Source organism: Panthera leo, chromosome C2, assembly GCF_018350215.1.
Source record: "Panthera leo isolate Ple1 chromosome C2, P.leo_Ple1_pat1.1, whole genome shotgun sequence".
Lineage (NCBI taxonomy): Eukaryota > Metazoa > Chordata > Mammalia > Carnivora > Felidae > Panthera > Panthera leo.
The window spans coordinates 130,315,464-130,335,732 of NC_056687.1; the positions used below are offsets into that span (position 1 = coordinate 130,315,464).

Here is a 20,269-nt window from a genome sequence, read left to right on the forward strand (position 1 = left end):
CTCTGTTGTCCAAACTCTTAAAGCTGACCATTAAGAATGTAAATAGACTTTTGACCTCTGAGCCTTTCCCCCCCCTTCCCCCTCCCCATCTCTGGAATGCTCTTCCCCCGGTCTGCATGTTCATTTCTTACTTGTTAGTGTTCAGCTTAAATGTTCTCTCTGTAGATAGAGGTGTTTTATTTATTTCTTTATTTCTTTATTTTATGATCCTGTCTAAAGAAGCATTTCCCAGTTACCCCTGTCTCATCACCCTTTTACTTTGTTTTTACAATCTGTAGTAATTCTTCTTTTCCTTTCTCTCTCATTCTCCTCTCAGTACGACTGTCAATATCATTCTATCTTTTTCATTTACTGTCTCCCCAATTTAACTGACAGCTCCTTGAGGGCAGAGACCTTTCCTGTCCAGTCTATCCCTGTATCCTTAACCCCACAATAGTGGTCAATACATATCTAGTGAATGAATTCAATGAAAAGACATCTTGTTCTGGGGTTTCCCCAACACTAGCATTTTCCCTCTCTAACCTGCCTCAATTTAACACTAATATTTGATCACCACTGCCTCCTCAACATTCTTCAATGTCTTCTCATGACCTCCTGCTGATTTATAAATGTTTAGATTTTCACAGAACAGATCCCAAAGGACATTTCTTGGTTTGCCCTTGGCTCATAAGTACTTATATTTTACCAAGTAAGAACATTTTATTTTATTAATTTTTTTAATGTTTATTTATTTTTAAGAGAGAGAGAGAGAGAGAGAGAGAGAGAGACAGAACCTGAAGCAGGCTCCAGGCTCTGAGCTGTCAGCACAGAGCCTGACATGGGGCTCGAACACATGAACAGTGAGGTCTTGACCTGAGCCAAAGTTGGAGGCTTAACCGACTGAGCCACCCAGGTGCTCCAAGTAAGGACATTTAAAAATGACAAGACCTCACAAACAATGATAAGAATATAGTGACTAAGATTTAAATGAAAAAAAAAAATGAAGAGATCATCTTAAAAATATAGCTGTTAAAAAAAACTTCTTGTTTTTCTCATTTCACCATGGGTTAAGAGAAATTCTGTAATCTCTTTCAAGATTTGGGAATAAGTGACTCATGGAATAAAATCAAATCTTCTTAAGTAAGTCTTACAGGACCCTTTGTACAGGCCCAGCCTACTTGTTTGCTCCAGTCTTTTCTCCTTTCTCCCTCTTTTTGCCCCAGATATAATGGATTATTCGGTTACTTTAGATTCCTTGATCAGGCCATGCCTGCTCTTGATGTGGAGACCTTGTGTAATTTCCTTGTTTGGAAAGCCTTTTGCTCTAACCTGTCAGGTCAATTTCTATAGCTTATAAAGATAAATATCATTAGTCTTTTCTGTGGTGGAAGAAAAATCAAAACCTTGATGAAAGTGATACCGAGGATGGAATGAGACCCTTGAAATAAGTAAGAATCTGATGACATTTATTCACCAGGAGAATTTCATTATGCAGGTGTGGCAAGAGCCAAATGGACTTGGATTTGAAACTCCTCTCTAAAACTAACTATGTAGATTTTGACAAGGTCTCAGTTTGTTAATGCAAACAAAACAAAACAAAAAAGATACTTACCTTGTTAGGTTGTCATGAGACTTAAATATGATAATGTTGTTAAACTATTCAGCCAATTTTCTTTAAATTTATTTTCTCTATTTTCTTTAAATCATTCAGCCAGTTGTTTTCTTTTTCTCTAGACATCTACCAACATCTTCAGGAAAATGCATAACTGTTCTTGAGCCAAACTATAAAATACAGGACAACTCTTTTGGGTATCATTAATGTCCCATTTCCTCCCTTATGTCCTATTTGGCATGTTGAAATGAATGATTAATAATTATCTTATTGTGGGTACATACGTTGTTTTGTTTCTTTTAGCCAAGATCTTGTCCTCTATTCTGTCCAAAGTAAAGGAAACTGGGAAGAAACTTGTTTATCCAAAGTCATTAATAGAAAACTAACCATTTAACTCTCTGAAGGTACCTCAGTTAGACACAAAACTTGGCTGTTATAATATGCTGAAAATGATGGCTGGAATCAATTGGTAGTTTGATTTTTCTCATAATAAAATTGATGATAAGGTGGTTGCCTTCATGTTATTATCAAAGACCCAAGTTCCTTTTTCCTTCTGCTTAGCCTGCATTGGCAAATACTGCTGCTTCATAGTCACATGATGGCTGACCTACCTTCACCTTCAGGCAAAAGGAAGGGAAGGGTAAGTGGGTAAGGAAATAAAGGTACATGTCTATTGAGTCAGTCTGTTCTTCCCTTGGAAGACTATCATAGAAACTGTACTATAACTTCCACTGCCATCTCAACAGGTAGACCGGTGTTGCACAGCAAAACTTTCTGCAATGATGGAAATGTTCTGTATGTGACCTGAGATGACTAGCCCTTTATGACAATTAGCTTTTAAAATGTGGCTAGTGTGACAGGGAAGGAAACCATCAACAAAACAAAAAGGCAACCTATGGAATGGAAGAAGATATGTGCAAATGATATATCAAATAAGGGGTTAATATCCAAAATATATAAAAAATTTATGCAACTCAACACCAAAAAAAATCAATCTGATTAATAAAGGGGAGAAAAAGGGGTGCCTGGGTGGCTCAGTTGGTTAAACGTTTGACTTTGGCTCAGGTCATGATCTCACAATCTGTGAATTTGAGCCCCGTGTCAGGCTCTGTGCTGACAGGTCAGAGCCTGGAGCCTGCCGCAGATTCTGTGTCTCCCTCTCTCTCTACATCTCCCCCATTCTCTCTCTCTCTCTCTCTCTCTGTCTCTCAAATAAATTTTAAAAAGTGGGCAGAGGACATGAGTAGACATTTTTCCAAAGACATACAAATGGCCGGCCAACAGACACATGGAAAGATGCTCAATATCACTAATCATTAGGGAAATGTAAATCAAAACCACAATAAGATATCACCTTGCATATGCCAGAATGGCTAAAATGAAAGATAAGAAAGAACAAGTATTGGCAAGAATGTGGAGAAAAGACACCTTCATGCACTGTTTGTAGGAATGTAAACTTCATATGAAGTTTCCTCAAAAAATAAAAAATAGACATATTATATGATTTAATATTTTTCCTGGGTATTTACCTAAATAAAACAAAAACATTAATTTGAAAAGATATGTGCACCCCTATGTTCATTGCAGCATTATTTACAGTAGCTAAGATATCGAAGTAACCTAAGTGTCCGTCAATAGAACAATGGATAAAGAAGATGTCACACACACACATGAATATTACACAGACATAAAAAAGGATAAGATCTTGCACTTTGTGACAACATGAATGGAGCTGGAGGGTATTATGCTATATGAAATAAGTCAGTCTGAAAAAAACTAATACCATATGATTTCACTCCTGTGGAATCTGAAAAACAAAACAAACAAGCAAAAAGCAAAATCAGATTTATAAATACACAGAATAAACCAATGGTTGCTGGAGGGAAGGGGCATAAGCGGATGGGCAAAATTGGTGAAGGGAGAGGGAGATACAGTCCCCTAATTATTGAATGAATAAGTCATGGGAATAAAAGGCACTGCGAAAGGAATATAGTCAGTGATATTATAATAGCGTATGGTATCATAGATGATAGGTACACATGTGGTGAGCGTAGCATAATGTATAGAGAAGATGCTGAACGGCAATGTTGTACACCTGAAACTTATGTAGTATTGTGTGTCAACCATACTCAAATGAAAACAGAAAGAAAGAAAGAAAGAAAGAAAGAAAGAAAGAAAGAAAGAAAGATTAATTCTGTTGGACCTTGATTTGAGACAACCATCCTGTAGAACTGTAGGAAAATACATTTCTTGTTCTTTAAGCCCAAAATAATTTTTTACAATTTTGATAGAGAAAGAGGCAGAGAGAGGAGAGAGAATCCCAAGCAGGCTCCTCATTCACAGTGCGAAGCCTGATGCGGGGCTCGAACCCATGAACTGTGATATCATGACCTGAGCCGAAGTCAAGAGTCGGATGCTTAACCAACTGAGCGACCCAAGCACCCCCAAAATAATTTTTTTCTAATGTGGCTAGTATGACTGGGGAAATGAATTTTTAGTTTCACTTTATTGTATTTTAAATGGATTTTAATAAATTTAAATTTAAGTAGCTACATGTGTCTAGTGGCTACCTTGTTAGTGCAGGGCTGGACCTTTGTCACATGACTATCCTATCTGCAAGAAAGCCTGAGTAATGTGGGTTTTGGGCTGAGCACATTGGCCACCTCCCACGAAACTGTGCTTTTCTTAGTAAGGAAAAAACAAACAAACAAAAATTATCATAGGCTAGGCAAATAGCAGCCTCTTCAGCAGGGTGATAGATACACACTAACATTCCTTAGGCCCAAAGGAATGACCTCTTAATGGGTTTATCAGAAACATGGGTGGTGTGGTTGGGCAGACATTATGTGGCTAAAAAGCAGAATTCCAGAGCTCGAGTTCAGTTCAAATACTTTTCATAATGAGGAAACTGAGGCTTACAGAGGTGACTGAGAGGTCTAATTAAGAGTTAAATGGGATATCCTGCTTTGAAATAATAGCTGATTTAGTGTCCTTTAAAACACCACTTGTGGCAAAATGCAAAATCTCAGAAAATGATCTCTGCCTGTTTTTTTTTTTGTTTGTTTGTTTTTTTTTGTTTTTTTGTTTTTTTAATGCAATGAAGAAAGGCTAGAGGGATTTTGATGCCACCTATTGGCAGACAGAAGTATAAGGCACTCCTTCATTGCCTAGCTTGTGCCCTACTGATGGGTGTTGGAGGCACCAGGGTCACGCAGAGTGCCGCCCATATAGAGGAAGCGCTGACAGTGGAAGATCTGGTCCCCGGTCAGCTTGGGACATGTGTTATCAGTTCTTTCTTGACCCTTAGCATCTTAGAAGGGTTTTCTTAGAGCTGTCCTTTCTGCTTTCCAGTAATACAACCTGTCTCAGGCACATACAGAAACACAGAGGAAGACCTATCAGTCACTTTTCAAAATCACATGAAAAAGAAAAAAAGAACACATTTTGAGCTATAAGTAACTCTGGGGTGGGGGGGGGGAATGCAAGGTTTTTTATTTGATCCAAAGCCTCAAAAATAAATCCTGTTATTTCCAGCCATCCCTTTGACTAGTTGAGTATGTTACCATCCTACAGCTTGAAAGAAAAAAAGAAAACAGAAATTCAATTTCAAAACAAAATGCTCACCCTGACTCACTCAGGGATGGATCCAGGGTTTTTCATGCAGGGCATTGACTGCCTGCCTGTTTTTCCCCTTCATCATCTGCTACCCTTAAAAAATGGTATCAACTGCATTGGTAAGAATCCGCATTTCTTCCCTTTTGTTCTCTGGCTCCATTCCAGCATTTCCCTTGTCACACTGATGGGTGGAGTGCCTTTCATACTGGCATAGGACAGTGAGCGGATGTCTCCCCTTATGTTATCAAACAGAGACCCGGCGAGTGAATCTACTCAGAGCTGGAGCCTCCTTCGCGGCTTGGGAACACCAGTGGCTCCGTGACTCTGTAGCTTGGATTTAGATCATTTGGACTATGGCTGTAGAACCCAGCACCTCCGAATCCATGAAAAGGAGAGTTGGAAGGAGGTGAGTGATACAAATGAGGGGATGTTGATGTCACAATTGTTGAAGGGACTCCAGCTGGTGAGCAACTTGCTGTGGAGACAGTAACTGCAACCATAGTTCATTAGCTGGTTATCTATCTTCATTTGTAGAGACGAGCTGTTGATTTTATGAGAGGTGGGAGTAAATTCTGCTTTATGTGCCCTGTGAAGAGTCTTTTTGAAATTACCTTCAGTGTCATGCCTTGAGAAAAAAAAATCCAAGTTTCTGGAAAAAAAGCTGCACGTGTGTTCTGCACACTGGTTTGCGGGCGACTGTTTGTTTCTAATTAGGGAGCTGCAGCCTGCTGGCAGAGGAAACCGTATTTGTCATAAGTTGTGGCATTGCATTTAGTTTGTGTGTCTCTGCTTTTAACATAGGGGCCAGAGATGATTGTACTGGATTCTTCCCTGTGGGTTCTGACTCTATTCTGCTCCATGGTTCATGTGTTCAGCCATTCTTACTTGTCCCTTCAGAGCCTGCTTCCGTTAATATTCCCTGTTCTCTCATTAACTAGTTGTGTTCCCTAGTCTGGTCTTCCTGACCATTCAAATGCCAGGTTTCTTGTAGATATCATAAAACCTACCTGGCAGGTTGTTCAGAAAACTCGATGGATGGTCAATAGAGTGCCTAACAGATTGTCTGGAAATAGTACATGCTTAGTACATCTTAATGTCTTTTCTCTCACCTGTAAGAGTTTTGTGTTAAATGATCTCTAAAGTATTTTTTTAATTTAATTTGACAAATGTGTACTGACCACCTGCTAAGTGATGGACATCGAACCAGGCATCGGGGTCACAATCACAAAGAAGACAACAAAACAGACTATCATCTGCCTTCATGGGACTTAAATCTCAGGGAACAAAATCAACATGCAAAGAAATGCATGAGGACTTTCCTTTTTCTTCCCTTCACCTTTGCAAGATCAATTCAGTTCAAATTTCGAGTTCATAACTGAGGCTTTTTTTTTCTTTTAATGTGTATTTATTTTTGAGAGAGAGAGAGGAAGTGCAGGGGAGGGGCAGAGAGAGAGAGGGAGACAGAGGGTCCATACCAGGCTCTGCACTGAGAGTAGAGAGGCCGATGCGGGGCTCGAACTCAGGAACTGTGAGATCATGACCTGAGCTGAAGTACGAAGCTTAACCGACTGAGCCACCCAGGTGCCATGAGGCTACTTAATTAAACCTGAAAGAAATATTTTCTGGGGCACCTGGGTGGCTCAGTCAGTTAAGCGTCTGACTTCGGCTCAGGTCATGATCTCAGGGTTTGTGGGTTCAAGCTCCACGTCAGGCTCTGTGCTAACAACAGCTCAGAGCCTGGAACTTGCTTCTGTGCTAACAGCTCAGAGTCTAGAACTTGCTTCGGATTCTGTGTCTCCCTCATTGGGAGACAATGACCCTCCCCCGCTCATTGTCTATCTCTCAAAAATAAACATTAAAAAAAAGAGAGAAATATTTTCTGACTTAATATTTTTACACTTAATGAACATAGGCTGATTTTTGCCTGCTCGGCATCCGTCCCCTCCATGCCTGGTAGGAAGATCCTGAAACTACATTGGAGAACCATCCCAATGTTTTACTCTCAGTTGATGGGGATCAGTTTGTGCTCTGCTCTGGCTCTGGGAGTACTAAAGAGCACACTGAATGCTCCCAGATGTTGTGGAAGGCCTGGTGCTTCAGTGCAATCCCATATCCCAGGGCATATCGATGGGCTGACATGTAGCCACATGACCCAAGTTTTTCAAATCAAAGTCAATCAAAGGAGCTTCAGTGTGCAGGCAAGCTCCCTAAGATCCTGGGGTCAAGGTTTAGTGTTATCCCAGTTCAGAAGGTCTTGAGAGCCAAGCTGAAGGAAGAAATTTATTATTTTATTATTATTATTATTATTATTATTATTATTATTATTATTATTATTATTGTCATCTTTCTGAAGGTTCTTCCCCTGCCTCTCAAAGATCTTCCTAATTGCCTCTATAGAACCATTAGTGGGGCACCTGCTCCTTATTGTATTATTTTGCCTTCACTGCCCTTTGAAATCGAGAACTCAGGGGTTGGTCAAAAGTTCCTGGCTGATAACCTCTTTACATGAAGAGGGGTCTTCCACTCCTATCTCCCCTTATTCCTGTCCATATTCTATTGTAACATCCTTCATGTCATCCCAATGTCAGAGACAGCATCTTCTGACCCTGGGTTGCATTCTGAAGTCCAATTTGTGATTCTGACAATACTTGAGAGATATGGCATGGCAATATGCTGACAGAATAGTTGTCTGGTTTATCTGCTGTTGCAGAAACAATCAGATACAATGCACAGTGTGTCCTTCCATTGCTCATTCATCTGAATTTGACTTTGAATAAGTTTTGGAACAGGAAAGCCATACTGGCTTCCTCAAGTGCTTCCTAACATGTGGCAGTGGTTACCCCTTACATAAGACAGCATGTTTATATCTATTTTTAAATACAGTACTGTCTAAGTATTTCTGTATCTTATACTTATTTGTGAGATGGATGTATTCAGGAAGACATGTGATGAAGAAAAGTCTCCTCCAGTCAATTATTCATGCATTCATTTACTAAAAAATAAATATTACCCTCCTACCATATGCCGGGCACTTTTGTGAGCCCCTGAAGATACAGAGGTGAGCAATCTCTTCATCTCTGGTGGCGGTTGAGCATCCATCCAAGAAGTTTCCTTGAATGTGTGCAAAAAGAACTATCACTCCCACCCTCTCCCAGATATTAGCGCTTTACTCTGCAATGGAGATGAGGTCTGAGCCCTTGGGAGAACTCAGTTATGGTCCCCAGGAGTCGGGCGTGAGCGACACAGCCCAGCGGGCAGCGGGACCTTGGGCGCGGCGGGCCGGTGCGGCGCGCCCCCCGCCCAGTGCCAGCGCTGGGCGGGGCCGCGGACTCGCGTTCCCCGGCCAAGGACTCGCCTCCGCCGGAACCCCCCAGGGGGCGCTCGCGCCGAGGTTTCCCAACTAGTATCTCGCCGGTTGCCGGGAGCATGGGTTTCGTCAGAAGGTGGAAATCTCTCTGAGAAGCTGCCATCTATCTCCCCGCCACCCTCGCGTCCCCGTCTCTTCCTCCCTCCCTTCCTCCCGTCTCCTCTCTGTTCCCTCCCGCTTCCCCCCGTACCTTCCCCTCGACTCTCTGAGTTAACTGGGAGCTCAGCCTCCACCCCCAACATTCCCACCCATTCCCCAGCCCCCATCTCCAAGGATGGAGTCGGGGTTTCCGGAGAGACCAAACTCCCCTCTCTGCATCTTTTCCGTCCGCTGTTGCTAAACTGGCCTCAGAGGACGAGGAGGGAGAGCGTCCGACTCCCCTCACACCACCACCAACTACACCACCAACCACCTCCACTCCAAAGCCGGATTCTGTCTGCGTCCTAGGGGTGGGACACACCTTGTCCCGGACTCGATTCTCTTCCTACTCTTCGACGTTGACACCTCCAGGTAAGTAGACACCAACTCTGTCATTCCTGTGTTCTTGGGGCGCTAGGAAGGCAAAGTCCTTCGGGGCTGCTGCGTAGCAAGACCAACTTTTGAGACGCCCCGGGTTTCGCTCAGAGTGGCTTGTTTATCATCGCTGTTGTTGTTTCAAGACGCAGCTACAAGCCGTCTTCCATCCAAGGGAACTTTCATCCCTTGCATCTCCCCTCCGCTCGCCGGGTGGGGTGGGGCGCGCGGGGTCGGGAGCAACCCTACGGAGGGGACCGCAGCGCACCCGCTGGGGAGCGGGTCCTGGAAGTCCTGGAGTGGGGAGGACATGGCTGTTTTAGAAATCGGGGAGAGGGCCGGGAGCAGAGTCCTGGCTGAAGTTGCAGCTTCCCCTTTGACTGTGAGACAGCTGTGGGAAACTGTATCGGTGGCCAGTGGCTTGACCTAGCTGCTGTTGGATTTAGCCTCTCAACTCCCCCCCCCCCCACCCCCCACCCAGTAGGTCCCAATAATATGTAATTGTGGTCGAGGCTCTCCAGCTAAAAACTAGTCAGTAGGCTTGCAAGTCCCTCGATTCAGCCAAGTCCCTCCACTCTCCTTCTAATGTTAGATAAAGGGGGGGGGGGGGGGAGGTGGTAGTAGGGGGAGGAGGCCAGGGGTGGGACCGGAGGGACTACCAAAGCGCTAGCCACGGCAGACCAAAGAGATTGGGACCCCTTGTGTATCACAGAAGCTCGTGGATTGTTAGGGCGGAATCCAGGGAGACAAATCGGAGGCGGTCCACGCCAAGTCAAGTGAGTGTTGATGACCATGCAGTGGGGAGCTGGCTGAACACCTAGCAATACTCTTAGGAGGATGCACTCCTCCCTAAGAAATACTCCTTAGGAAGATGCACTCCTTCCTCTTGAGGAAAGAGGCTCGGCTTTAAGGCTCCAGGTCCCATCCAGCTCTCCAGATCCGACCGCACCCCCCCCTCCGCCCCCCCGACGTCGTTGCAAGACTGGCTTCCAGTCCCAGAACTTGCCAGGCTCCAGGAGACATCGCAGACTGCAGCTATGATCCGTGGTGCACGAGTTTAGGAAATGCATGTCGTGGGGGTTCAGGAGGTGGAGGAAAGAAAGGTGAGCAGAGTAGTGAGGGTGAGGGAGTAGGGAGGAGTGAGTGTCCAGGGAAACTTTGCGAGAGAAATATCCGGAGAGAACCCCCGCCCCCCACACACTGACCCACTTGATGCTACAGGATTTCGGTGCCTTTTGGGAAGAGATACATCTGTTCCATTGCACCTGTGCTCAGAACTATGCAAAACCAACCTCTCGTCCTCTTGTTTCTTTTTGTTGCTTTGCCAGGGATTTTTGAAGCACTGCTCTTGATTGTTCTTGGCTCACGTGGTTTTCGTTTTCCTAAACAGCATTTTTGAGCTGTCCAAGGTGTTTAAAGTGTTCTTGAACTGAGACTGAAGTCTAGTCTTAATGGAAAAACTGTCTTAAGTTCAAATGAAATATCCTTTTCTCTCTATTCCTTCCTTCGACTGCCCTCTTAATCCCTATTCTCAAAGGTGTTTGTAGATTTTTTTTTTTTTTTTTTTTTTGGCTTTAGGTCAAAACAACCCCTCCCCCCAGAAAAATCAACTGTCCTGGAGCACAGGTGTTTCGAATCCATGGCAATGTTTTGTAGTTAGTATACACTGGTGAAACTGCATAGCACATCCCCCCAAGAGCCAAAGGCCAGCAAGAATTTTACTTCTTTTATTTGATGCCCTTCAAGTTTAGGAAGGTCCCGTTTCTTTTTTATTACTCAGCAGATAAGACCGAGCTCAGGACGGCTATTGCTGTGATTAGATAACTTCTGATGTTTTCATTTCCCTTACTAAGCTGCCATTCCCAGGTTAAATTAGTTTTATTGGCCTGTCTATTTTAAAGAAAGACTGGCAGAGTTGCTCTAGCAGATCAGGGGGCTGAGCTCAGAGTAGGTCAAAAGTATTCACATGTAGGGAAGTGGATAAAAATAGGGGGGTTGGCAAATACAGATAGGACACCTGTGTTAATGTGCATACTAATGAAGGCCAGAATCTCCTCGTTTATCTCTGATGGAAAGATTCTGACAGCTTCACAAGATCAAACTCAAATCACATCAAAACTAGGTGATTTCCCCTGAGCATTACATAAAAGGAAGTATCAGTCCATAGCAGGAGCGGATGTTGAATCCTAGACAGTTTTGAATGGTTGGGTGAGAAGAACTTGCCTATAATGTAATCAAAGGTCTACTCATGTAATACTATGTGAGAACTCTCATGGCCATCAAATCTATACCTTTCCTGTGAGTGGTCAGCCTCATTTTTAATTTTCCAGACACACTTCCAGTGGAATTTATTGGAAACAGGCCCAGATGGGGTCTAGTGAGTTTCCCAGCATGAGACAACCACTTTACTGGAGCTTCTAAGTATTTCTTTAAAAATAGCAGCTCTGAGGTTTGTGCATTGTATTTTAATTGTACTTAAAAGACTTCCAGTTTATCTCTAGGTCTTTGGTAGCAACATGGCATTTTGCTTGAATTATTGATTTTTTTAGGGGAATCCTGCATTTAGAGGTTTTAATTAAAAGGTATCTTGTATTAAAGTGTTTCTTGATCTGCATGTGGATTTCTGATTAAAACATACCTCTTTCCATTTAGTAGAAAGCAAAGGTGTTATCTGTTTCCAGAGAAGATTTATGTAGTATTCAAAAATATATATACATATGAGCTTGATTCTTCCTATCACCAGATGATTTGAGTCCACCATGACTGAAAACCTTAAGATTATGCTGACTATAAAAAATAACCACAGAAAAAAAAGTGGGTTAATAGTGAAATCTTTGTTCTCACCTGTGTTTGAATCTTTTGGTATCCAACTGAATGTTTTCATATGGTTTGCACCAAGCCTTTTTTTCTGAAGTATAACACTCTGGATCATTATGGCCACTTTTATTCACATAAAAGACTTTTCCATTTGGAAGTAAACATGTTGAACGTGAATAGTCAATGTGTGTGTCATTAATGCCCCACACTTACATGGGGATCTGAATCCAGAACAAAGAGTGAGAAGAGTGCTTTGATGGCCTCAACCTGCTAGATTGGGAAAAAGCTCTACACTAATTAAGAAAGTCACTTCATGAGTCTTTGTATTTTTAATCAGAGATATGGCCAGAAGATCTGTATTTCATGCATTTTAAAGAAGAAAAAGGCTAAATTTGTTCTCTGTATTTGATCTTTCCGTTTTTGTCTTGTTAATATTTTAAAACAAAACAAAAACCCCTTTGGATCATACGGTCACCCAAAGTCATATTGCCTTGGCAACGGTAGTAAGTACACTGGAGTCACAAAATATCAAGACAGGAAATTTAAAATGCATTTAAAATAAAAATGTCACGTGGTTCAGCACTATCCTATAGTGCATTAGCACTGACCTTCCAGCATATAATAATAGAGTTGCATTTGAATCTGCCTTTCTCCTGACTGCACGTAGACAGTAAATAACAGATTACAGGACTTTAAGTTTTTTTTTTAGGATGTCCTAGAAATTCTATAATGGTTTTTCTCTTGAGGGAAGCGTGTTATGAAAATAAGTGGGTTGGAGTTACAAATCCATTTTTTGGATGAGGTGTTTATGTGGAGGTTGGTGGTAAGTCTGAAATCAAGCTTAATCAATGGATCAGGCATGATGTGCTGTCTTCTGCATGATATCGGAAGTAGACAGTATGTAGTCAGGCCTCAGCACTCAGTTCAGTCAGGGGATATCTACTAACACTTGTGGCTGCAGTATAAAAACGTCATAGTGCCTACATATACTTTTAGTCTTTTCTGTACTAGAAATCTCATTTACGTGGGAGCTTTCTGTTTAGTCTATGAATTACTAAATATATATGATATATAGTATATGTTTTTTCTAAGCTGGCAAATCCCAAAAAGTTCTTTCTTTGGCTGTTGTATTTTTTGGAAAGTCTCTTGAGAACCACTAGCTTTTAGATCAGTAAATATTGAAGGCCTGAAGGCAAGTGTTGGAAAGTTGAAGAAAGTGGTAAGGAAGGCTTATTTGGGAAGGTTCGTTCCAGTCCTATGACTTTGTACACTCCGAGGGGTGAGGGAACCAACTGAGGGTTGGCCTGTGGTGGGTTTATTTCTCAACTTGGACAACAACTGTTTCTCTTTGAATCTATGACTCTCGAACTGGAAGAGAGCTTGGGGATAATCTGTTGACTCTAGCTGTTTAATTTGACAGATGTGGAAACTAAACCTTGGAGAGCTGACTTGTTCAAGGTCAGGGGACTCACTCAACAACCCTCCTGATTATTCCTTTCTCTCTATATAGACTTGAGTTCCCTGGAGATAATGACTGTAGTGGCGCCAGTGTCTGGTGCCATGTGCACTGATAATCTTTACTGAGTTGGAGATGGTGGGGTGGGGGGCTCCCAACTCCATTGCAGTATTTGGAAGAGCAGGCTTGGGACTTACTACTTTGCTCTCTATTGGAGTCAGTGCAATATTTACCCAATAGATGTGATTAAATTTGTACAAAATCATTGTCTGCAGCCATCTCTGTTAATGTACATGTTTTGTGAAGAATTGTTCATGCACAGTCTTAGGTTTTCTACTTTAAATGTCATAACTGAATCAATAAAGTAAACAAAGAGATTTTATGAGTGTTTATAGTTCCAGGAACTCACAGGGGAATCTTTTTTTCCTGTTTTAAATTAAAGGTCCATTCAAAAAGAACACATTCTAAAATGTTTTTCTATCATTGGCTCAACATAATATTTCTAACTTTGTACTTCTTATTACTTAGAAAACTAGAAACATTTCTCCTTGGAAACATCAAGGGAAAAATACAGTATTTCTGGTTAAGCCTAGAAATCTTCTGAGGTTTAAGGTGTATTGACTAAAAGACCTTCCTTACCCAAAAGATTCCAAACCTCTGCAGGTCAGTTCATTGAGCTTTGAGGGAGAGGAGGAACAAAATTAGGCTAGCAGGGGTCCAAGGTGAAGGCAGCCCCCAGTAGCTGTTGAGGCAAGGGGGAAGGGCGGGAGAGAGTTGGCATTAGAGTGGACGGACGCTAGAGGGCGCCGGAGCACCGGCAGAGCCTACCTCCTGGGACCATGAACCCGACTTCTAGGCTCGGGGATGGGGTTTGACTGAACCTCAAAGATGTGCTCAGGTATGAAATACTGGTTTCCCCCGTGCCTCTGACTCTCCAGTCCACATTGCATCACTTCAGGGAGAAGACAAAGGATTTTGCCTTCAGAATCCAGTAGGGCACTTCCAGTGCCTGCTTGGGTTGCCCAGTGACTGGACAGCATGCCAGCTCTTTGGATTCAGGCTGTCTGGAGTCTGACTGCCCTCTGTTTCCTGACACCAGGACCTTTTGCCAGTAGAAGAACTCTGGGCTCAGAAAAACTTCGTTTAAATATGGGGCTTATAGTTTTCAAGCTGCAGACAGAGTGCACCTGCATGAGTGTTAGCGTCTGCAAATGGGACTAGTGGTGGTTGGTGAATGTTGGAATGTTTAAAACGGTCCAGTATTTTAGCTGGCAGGCAAATGCCAGTTCCTGCGTCCCTTCTCTTAAGAGTTCTCCCAAAACTTCATCCTTTCTTTTCCATCTGAGCTTCCTTCTGTTTCCACACCCCCACCCCCTCAGCAGAAGGGTCTCATTTATCCATCTGTTGAATAATAATTGATCACATCCGTTATGCCAAAACCTGTGCTAGGCACTGGGAATAAGTGTGATGTTCACATTTTTGGAAGTGCAGGCTTGAGGGGTAGACAGGTGCGTGAGAACAGGCATTAAAACCTGTGGAGGTAAGTGTAAGGAGAGAGATGAACAAATGATGTGGGTTAAGAGATAAGAGAGTCATTTGCTTTGTCTCAGAGAACCTGGGGAATGGTGCCTCAAGTCCTTTACACTCAGGTGTTTTTTCTTCTCCCTATGTATCAAGAAACGTGGTCTGGAGGGTGATTCTGAGTGAGAGGAAGGATCAGGGTTGGGATGTGGGGTGATCTCCCTTAGTGTGAGCTTAGGTTTGTGTGTATGTTTAACAGAGGTTCTTAAATCCAGTCAGCTCACACCACTGCCCTGTGGATTTTAACCGCATCTATATCATAAGATAAATGACTATATAGTAGACTTAATCCATTTAAACAGCAAAATGATTTTTTTTAATATATGAAATTTATTGTCAAATTGGTTTCCATACAACACCCAGTGCTCATCCCAAAAGGTGCCCTCCTCAATACCCATCACCCACCCTCCCCTCCCTCCCACCCCCCATCAACCCTCAGTTTGTTCTCAGTTTTTAACAGTCTCTTAGGAAACGGTAGAAGTATAACAGCAACAACAAGAAACTGACCACTTAATGTGGGTCTGGAACAATCTAAATAAGGATTCTATTTTTAAAATATTAAAAGATGTGTTCAATATAAATATCAGTAAAAAAGAAAAATTATACCGGAAGGAGAATGGTTAAAAGAAATGTTTTATCATTATCCTTAAAGTGACAGAAAAGCTTTTAAGTTATTTGGAGACCCTGGGGGCCCAGGGAACCTGATTGATGTCTTTGTTATATTTTGTACAGTTATTTTAACAAGTAACTGAGAGACAAAAATTTCAGTGACAAAATGGAAAAGTCAAGGAGGTTTATATGTGAGATCTTGTTGATATGAAACCAGGGATGGGCACTTTGGGCCATGTGTGTTAATCTTATCTGCTAGGTAGATCTCTAAGCTGCTAGAATCCATGGTTGGAATTCTGTGACTTCACTGACTGTGAATCGTATTGGGAGGAAAGTCCTGATAAGAGGAAAATGGTAGAAATAGTTGGTTTGGTGCAGGCAGAGCAGAGTGAGCAGCTAATAATATTAAATTACAGCTCATGGCCTGATTGAATTTTATAGAGACAGGAAAGAAAATGCTTCTTATGGAATCAAAGAATGTAAGAACTAGACAATCCTGTAAAATTAGGCTCACCCCTTTCCATTGTTTTGGATGAGGAAACAGAGGCCCAGCAAGGTGAAATCACTCACACAAGCTGTATGGAGACTGAGTTAGAGCAAGACAGAAGTTTCTGCATCCTTTGTCCTGGCCCATGCTATACTCATCCTTCCTCCCCACTTCGTGCTTCAGGAGAGAGCAGCACCCCCGCCCCTGTCTTGTTCATGGCTGAACCCCGAACAGCACCAGCCATCTAGCCATTGCTCAAAAAATTTTGGTTGACTACGTGAGCGATGTTATTTCCTTCTTCCTCACTCTTATTTAGGAATGTGCCAAGAAATCACTAGGTTGCAATGCAATTTGGTAAAGACAAATATTTGCCGAGTTTTGTTATGATATGGGCTTAAGCTTTGAAGGTAAGCAGACTTGGTTCAAATTCTGGCTTTGCCACTCAATAGCTGTTTGGCTTTGGGAAAATTACTCAATGTCTTTGAGCCTTATTTCCTTGGGGATAAAGCTATATAAAGTAGCAGAGGACCTGCATCACAGGTATATACTAAGTGTTAGTTTTTCTTAGTCTCCCATTCCTCCTTTCTTCCCAGAGAAGATTTAAAGGAGAATACAGTACTTTTTCCAAAGTGATTTTAATTTATTTCAGATAGTACACATTTATTTTGCATAAAAAGTAAAATTATTTCACTGTGTAAGCATAAACACGTATATAATCAAATGAGTATTCTGTGGGTTAGATATTATTAGTCACATTTTATAAATAATTGAGTCAATGCCAAAGCACTAGCAACAGAGGGGGACTGAAATCTAGGGGGCTCCCACTCCAATTCCAAAGCTGGGTATTTTTTTCAAATTCGTGTTTTGTATGATCTTTGTTTCTTACCTATCCTTCCACAGCTGCTTCTCTCAAGAAGGCTCACATCCTCTTCTTCACGTGTCCTCATGGCCTGGCTGTACCCACTCCCCTGGCGGATTACAAGCTTTTCGGGGTAGCAGCTGTGTAGTGCACTTCTTATGATAACTCCAGAGTGCCTAGAACCTTCTGGTACACAGATAACTCTCTCCGTCACCCTGTGTGTGTGCCCACCCCCTTAGCATGTATCCTGCATCTAGGCCAAGTTTGTGGGTCTTTACACTGCACATTGAACTTGCTCAAAATCAACCCTACAGCGTCTCTCATTAAAAATACTCTTGGGGCGTCTGGGTGCGCCGGTTAAGTCAGTTAAGTGTCCGACTTCAGCTCAGGTCATGATCTCACAGCTCGTGAGTTCGAACCCTGCACAGGCCTCTGTGCTGACTGCTCAGAGCCTGGAGCCTGCCTGCTTCGGATTCTGTCTCCCTCTCTCTCTGCCCCCTTCCTTGCACTCTGTCTCTCTCTCCTTCAAAAATAAACACTAAAAAAAATTAGAAAAAAATACTCTTACTATATTTTGATCGTTCTGTATTGTGTAATCTAAATTAACATTTGAGGTTTTACAGATCTACTATAGACATCACCTATGTAATACAATATATGTTGCACTTGAACAACTTATGGGATTTATTTTGAAGATTATTTTGACTGTGTATGGGTTTTATTTCACTCATTGAATCATAGCCCCTACCTAAAATGTGCTCCATTATATTTACAAGGCTACACTCTGTGCTGTATATAGGTAGGTAGAATTATTAGTGAAAAGCATGAATTTTTAGCCAGGGATTCCTGGGTTTGAATCCCAGCTCTGCTTAATCTCTTGAAGTTCAATTTCCACAGATGTAAAATGAATAATGATAGTGCCTATGCCCGAGGATAACTGTGAGCCTTGAAAGATATAGTGCACATCTGTGGCATCCGAACTGCCCATCAGATTTCAGGCACATGGAAATTGCTCAAACTGTAACTAATATTGGCTGGTGGCACCCCTCAAACTTGGGAGCTTGTGAGTAATTACCCTAATGGTAGTGGTTTGCTGTATTGCAAAGGGGTTGTGAAAAATAGGAGTGTGTTTATGAAAGTATGATAGAAATCGGCAATAAAATGTGTGCTTTCCACAGCTACTGACGTAACCACTTACCTTTCTCCCTTCCCTCTTCTCTGTTTCTACCCACGAATTTTATGCCTAGACACAAAGATGACTCAAGGGGTATGCTGGGGTTTCTCTAAGATAAAACTTCTCTGTTCCTGCTGGTTCCAGCTTTATTTCTGATGCAAAGTATGTTTAGCACTAGCCCCCAGATACACAGCTAGAATACAAAATCAATCACTCTGCCCTGCAAGGTCCAGCAACAGACATTTATTGTATTTGACTTTATGTATCTTCCACCTTTGTTCAAATAAGATTCTAGACAGCAAGCAATAGACAACATATTGGGGGTTCTCTGCTATCAAAGTCCAAAATGCTGCTAGCATAAAATACTCTTTTCAGAGAGACCCAATGCAGGTCTTAAAGCCAAGTTTCTCACACTTGAGGACAAATCAGAATCTCCTGGAAAACTTGTTACAACACAGATAGATGTCTTCTGGCCCCCACCAGCTTCCAATTCAGTGGGTCTAGTGTTAGAGCCAATTAATTTGTATCTCTGACAATTTCCCAGGTGATGTTGATGCTGCTGGTTTGGGGACCACACTTTGAGAACCAAGTCTTAAATATTCCCTTTATTTAGACAAACTGTGAACTTTCTATCTTGTGTGGTAAAACCGAGAACAGCGTTAGTGGTGAAGAAAGGGATCTGACATTTACTGAGCAACTATGACATTTGCCATGTGTCAGGTACCTCAGCGGGCACTTTATGCATATTGTCCTATTTAATCCTCATAACTGTCCAGCCAATCAAGTCATAATTATTTATTGAGACCCTATCATGTATCATGCTAGGCTCTGAGATATGGGGTGAGCCTACAGACATAATCCTGACTTTCTGGATATTATGTTTCAGCAGGGAAACTTGTTTGAGCAGATAGTTATAAGGGTGGCTAGTCTGATGTATAGAGTATAGAAGACCAGAGAAGCTGAGTAACTTGGCTAAGGTTACACAGCCAATGGGAGAGGGCACAAAACAAACTTGAAAATCATTTTACTTTAAAATATCTATTCTTTCCACTAAACCAGAGGTTCTTAGACTTTTTGGTCTCAGGGCTCCTTTATACCCTCAAAAATTATTAAAGATCCCAAAAGAGCTTTTGTTTAGGCTAAATCTATCCACATGTACTATATTGGAAATTAAAAGGGTTCACCTTCTGAGAACAGCTGCACTAGACCATGCTGCAAATAGTGCCATTTTTCTTAGATTCTCAACCCTAATTTGTTTCGATGACTTTTGTAGCCAGCAAAGATGAGACTCGTCACATCTCCTCCTATACTTGTATTTTTTTAAATATGGAAACCTCTCTTAAGCCTTAGCCTGTATTTCTAGTGATGGCAACTTCCTAAAGAAAAGGCTGATCTGCTTTGGAACTGCGTTCTTACATTTTTATGTGTGTAAGTATGTATGTGTATGTGCATTTATGATAAGGAAAAGCCAACAGTTAAACTATCTATCCCAGAACAAACTGAGATGTGGTGGCTTTATTATTCCTCGAAGGATCTCTATCCCAGTCAAGGGCATTTAGAAAGATACGGTCTGTGAATGTTTGTGGCATGTATTGCCTTCAGGGTTCCTCAGGGCACATGCCACCAAAAGAGAAGTCCAAGGAAGCAAGCTGAGGGCTCACTCCTGCTAACTCCTCACAGTGGGAGGAAGAGATGATCGATTAGATTCTAGTGCTGTGGCTTTTCTGTGTAATGTTGGCAGCTGAGTTGTGTTTAATTGTGGGCTAATGACTGATTCCATCATTTTTATTCATTACCTAACGGGAAAGAGGAGTCTTAGTAGATACTTTCCTTTGGTGTTTAATGGTCCATGGTTGTTCAGACTTGGATGCCATGGTTGACTCTTAATGTTTTATGGCATCGTTAAATTTTACTGAGTAAAATCAACCAAATCAGAGCTGACGTAACTCAGTGTGGTTCTCAACTGATGATCAGTGAATTCAAATCTCCTTTTATTTTTCACAGAAACCAATGAACTCTAAGGGAGATTCTGCAGCAGAGTTAGGGCAGTGATTTAGATGTAGCAGATCCTTGGATGATAAATTGGAAAGAGGGTGTCTTCCGGTCCTTTGACTGTTATATCTTTTTGACAGCAAACATCTGGATCACTGGTTCACAGAGAAACTTTAAAAATGTTTATCCAGATGTTTGGTGTCACAGA

The 20,269-nt window shown here is 41.9% G+C and overlaps 1 protein-coding gene across 1 annotated transcript in view; it reads left to right on the forward strand.

Moving 5' to 3' along the window:
* CPNE4 (copine 4) overlaps window positions 1-20,269 on the forward strand; it is a 684,237-nt gene that overhangs the window by 171,843 nt on the left and 492,125 nt on the right. Inside the window, exon 4 of the mRNA XM_042956193.1 lies at window positions 5,459-5,612. Coding sequence (XP_042812127.1) covers window positions 5,560-5,612 — 53 coding nt within the window. The 5' untranslated portion in view covers window positions 5,459-5,559. The remainder of the gene's footprint in view (window positions 1-5,458; window positions 5,613-20,269) is intronic.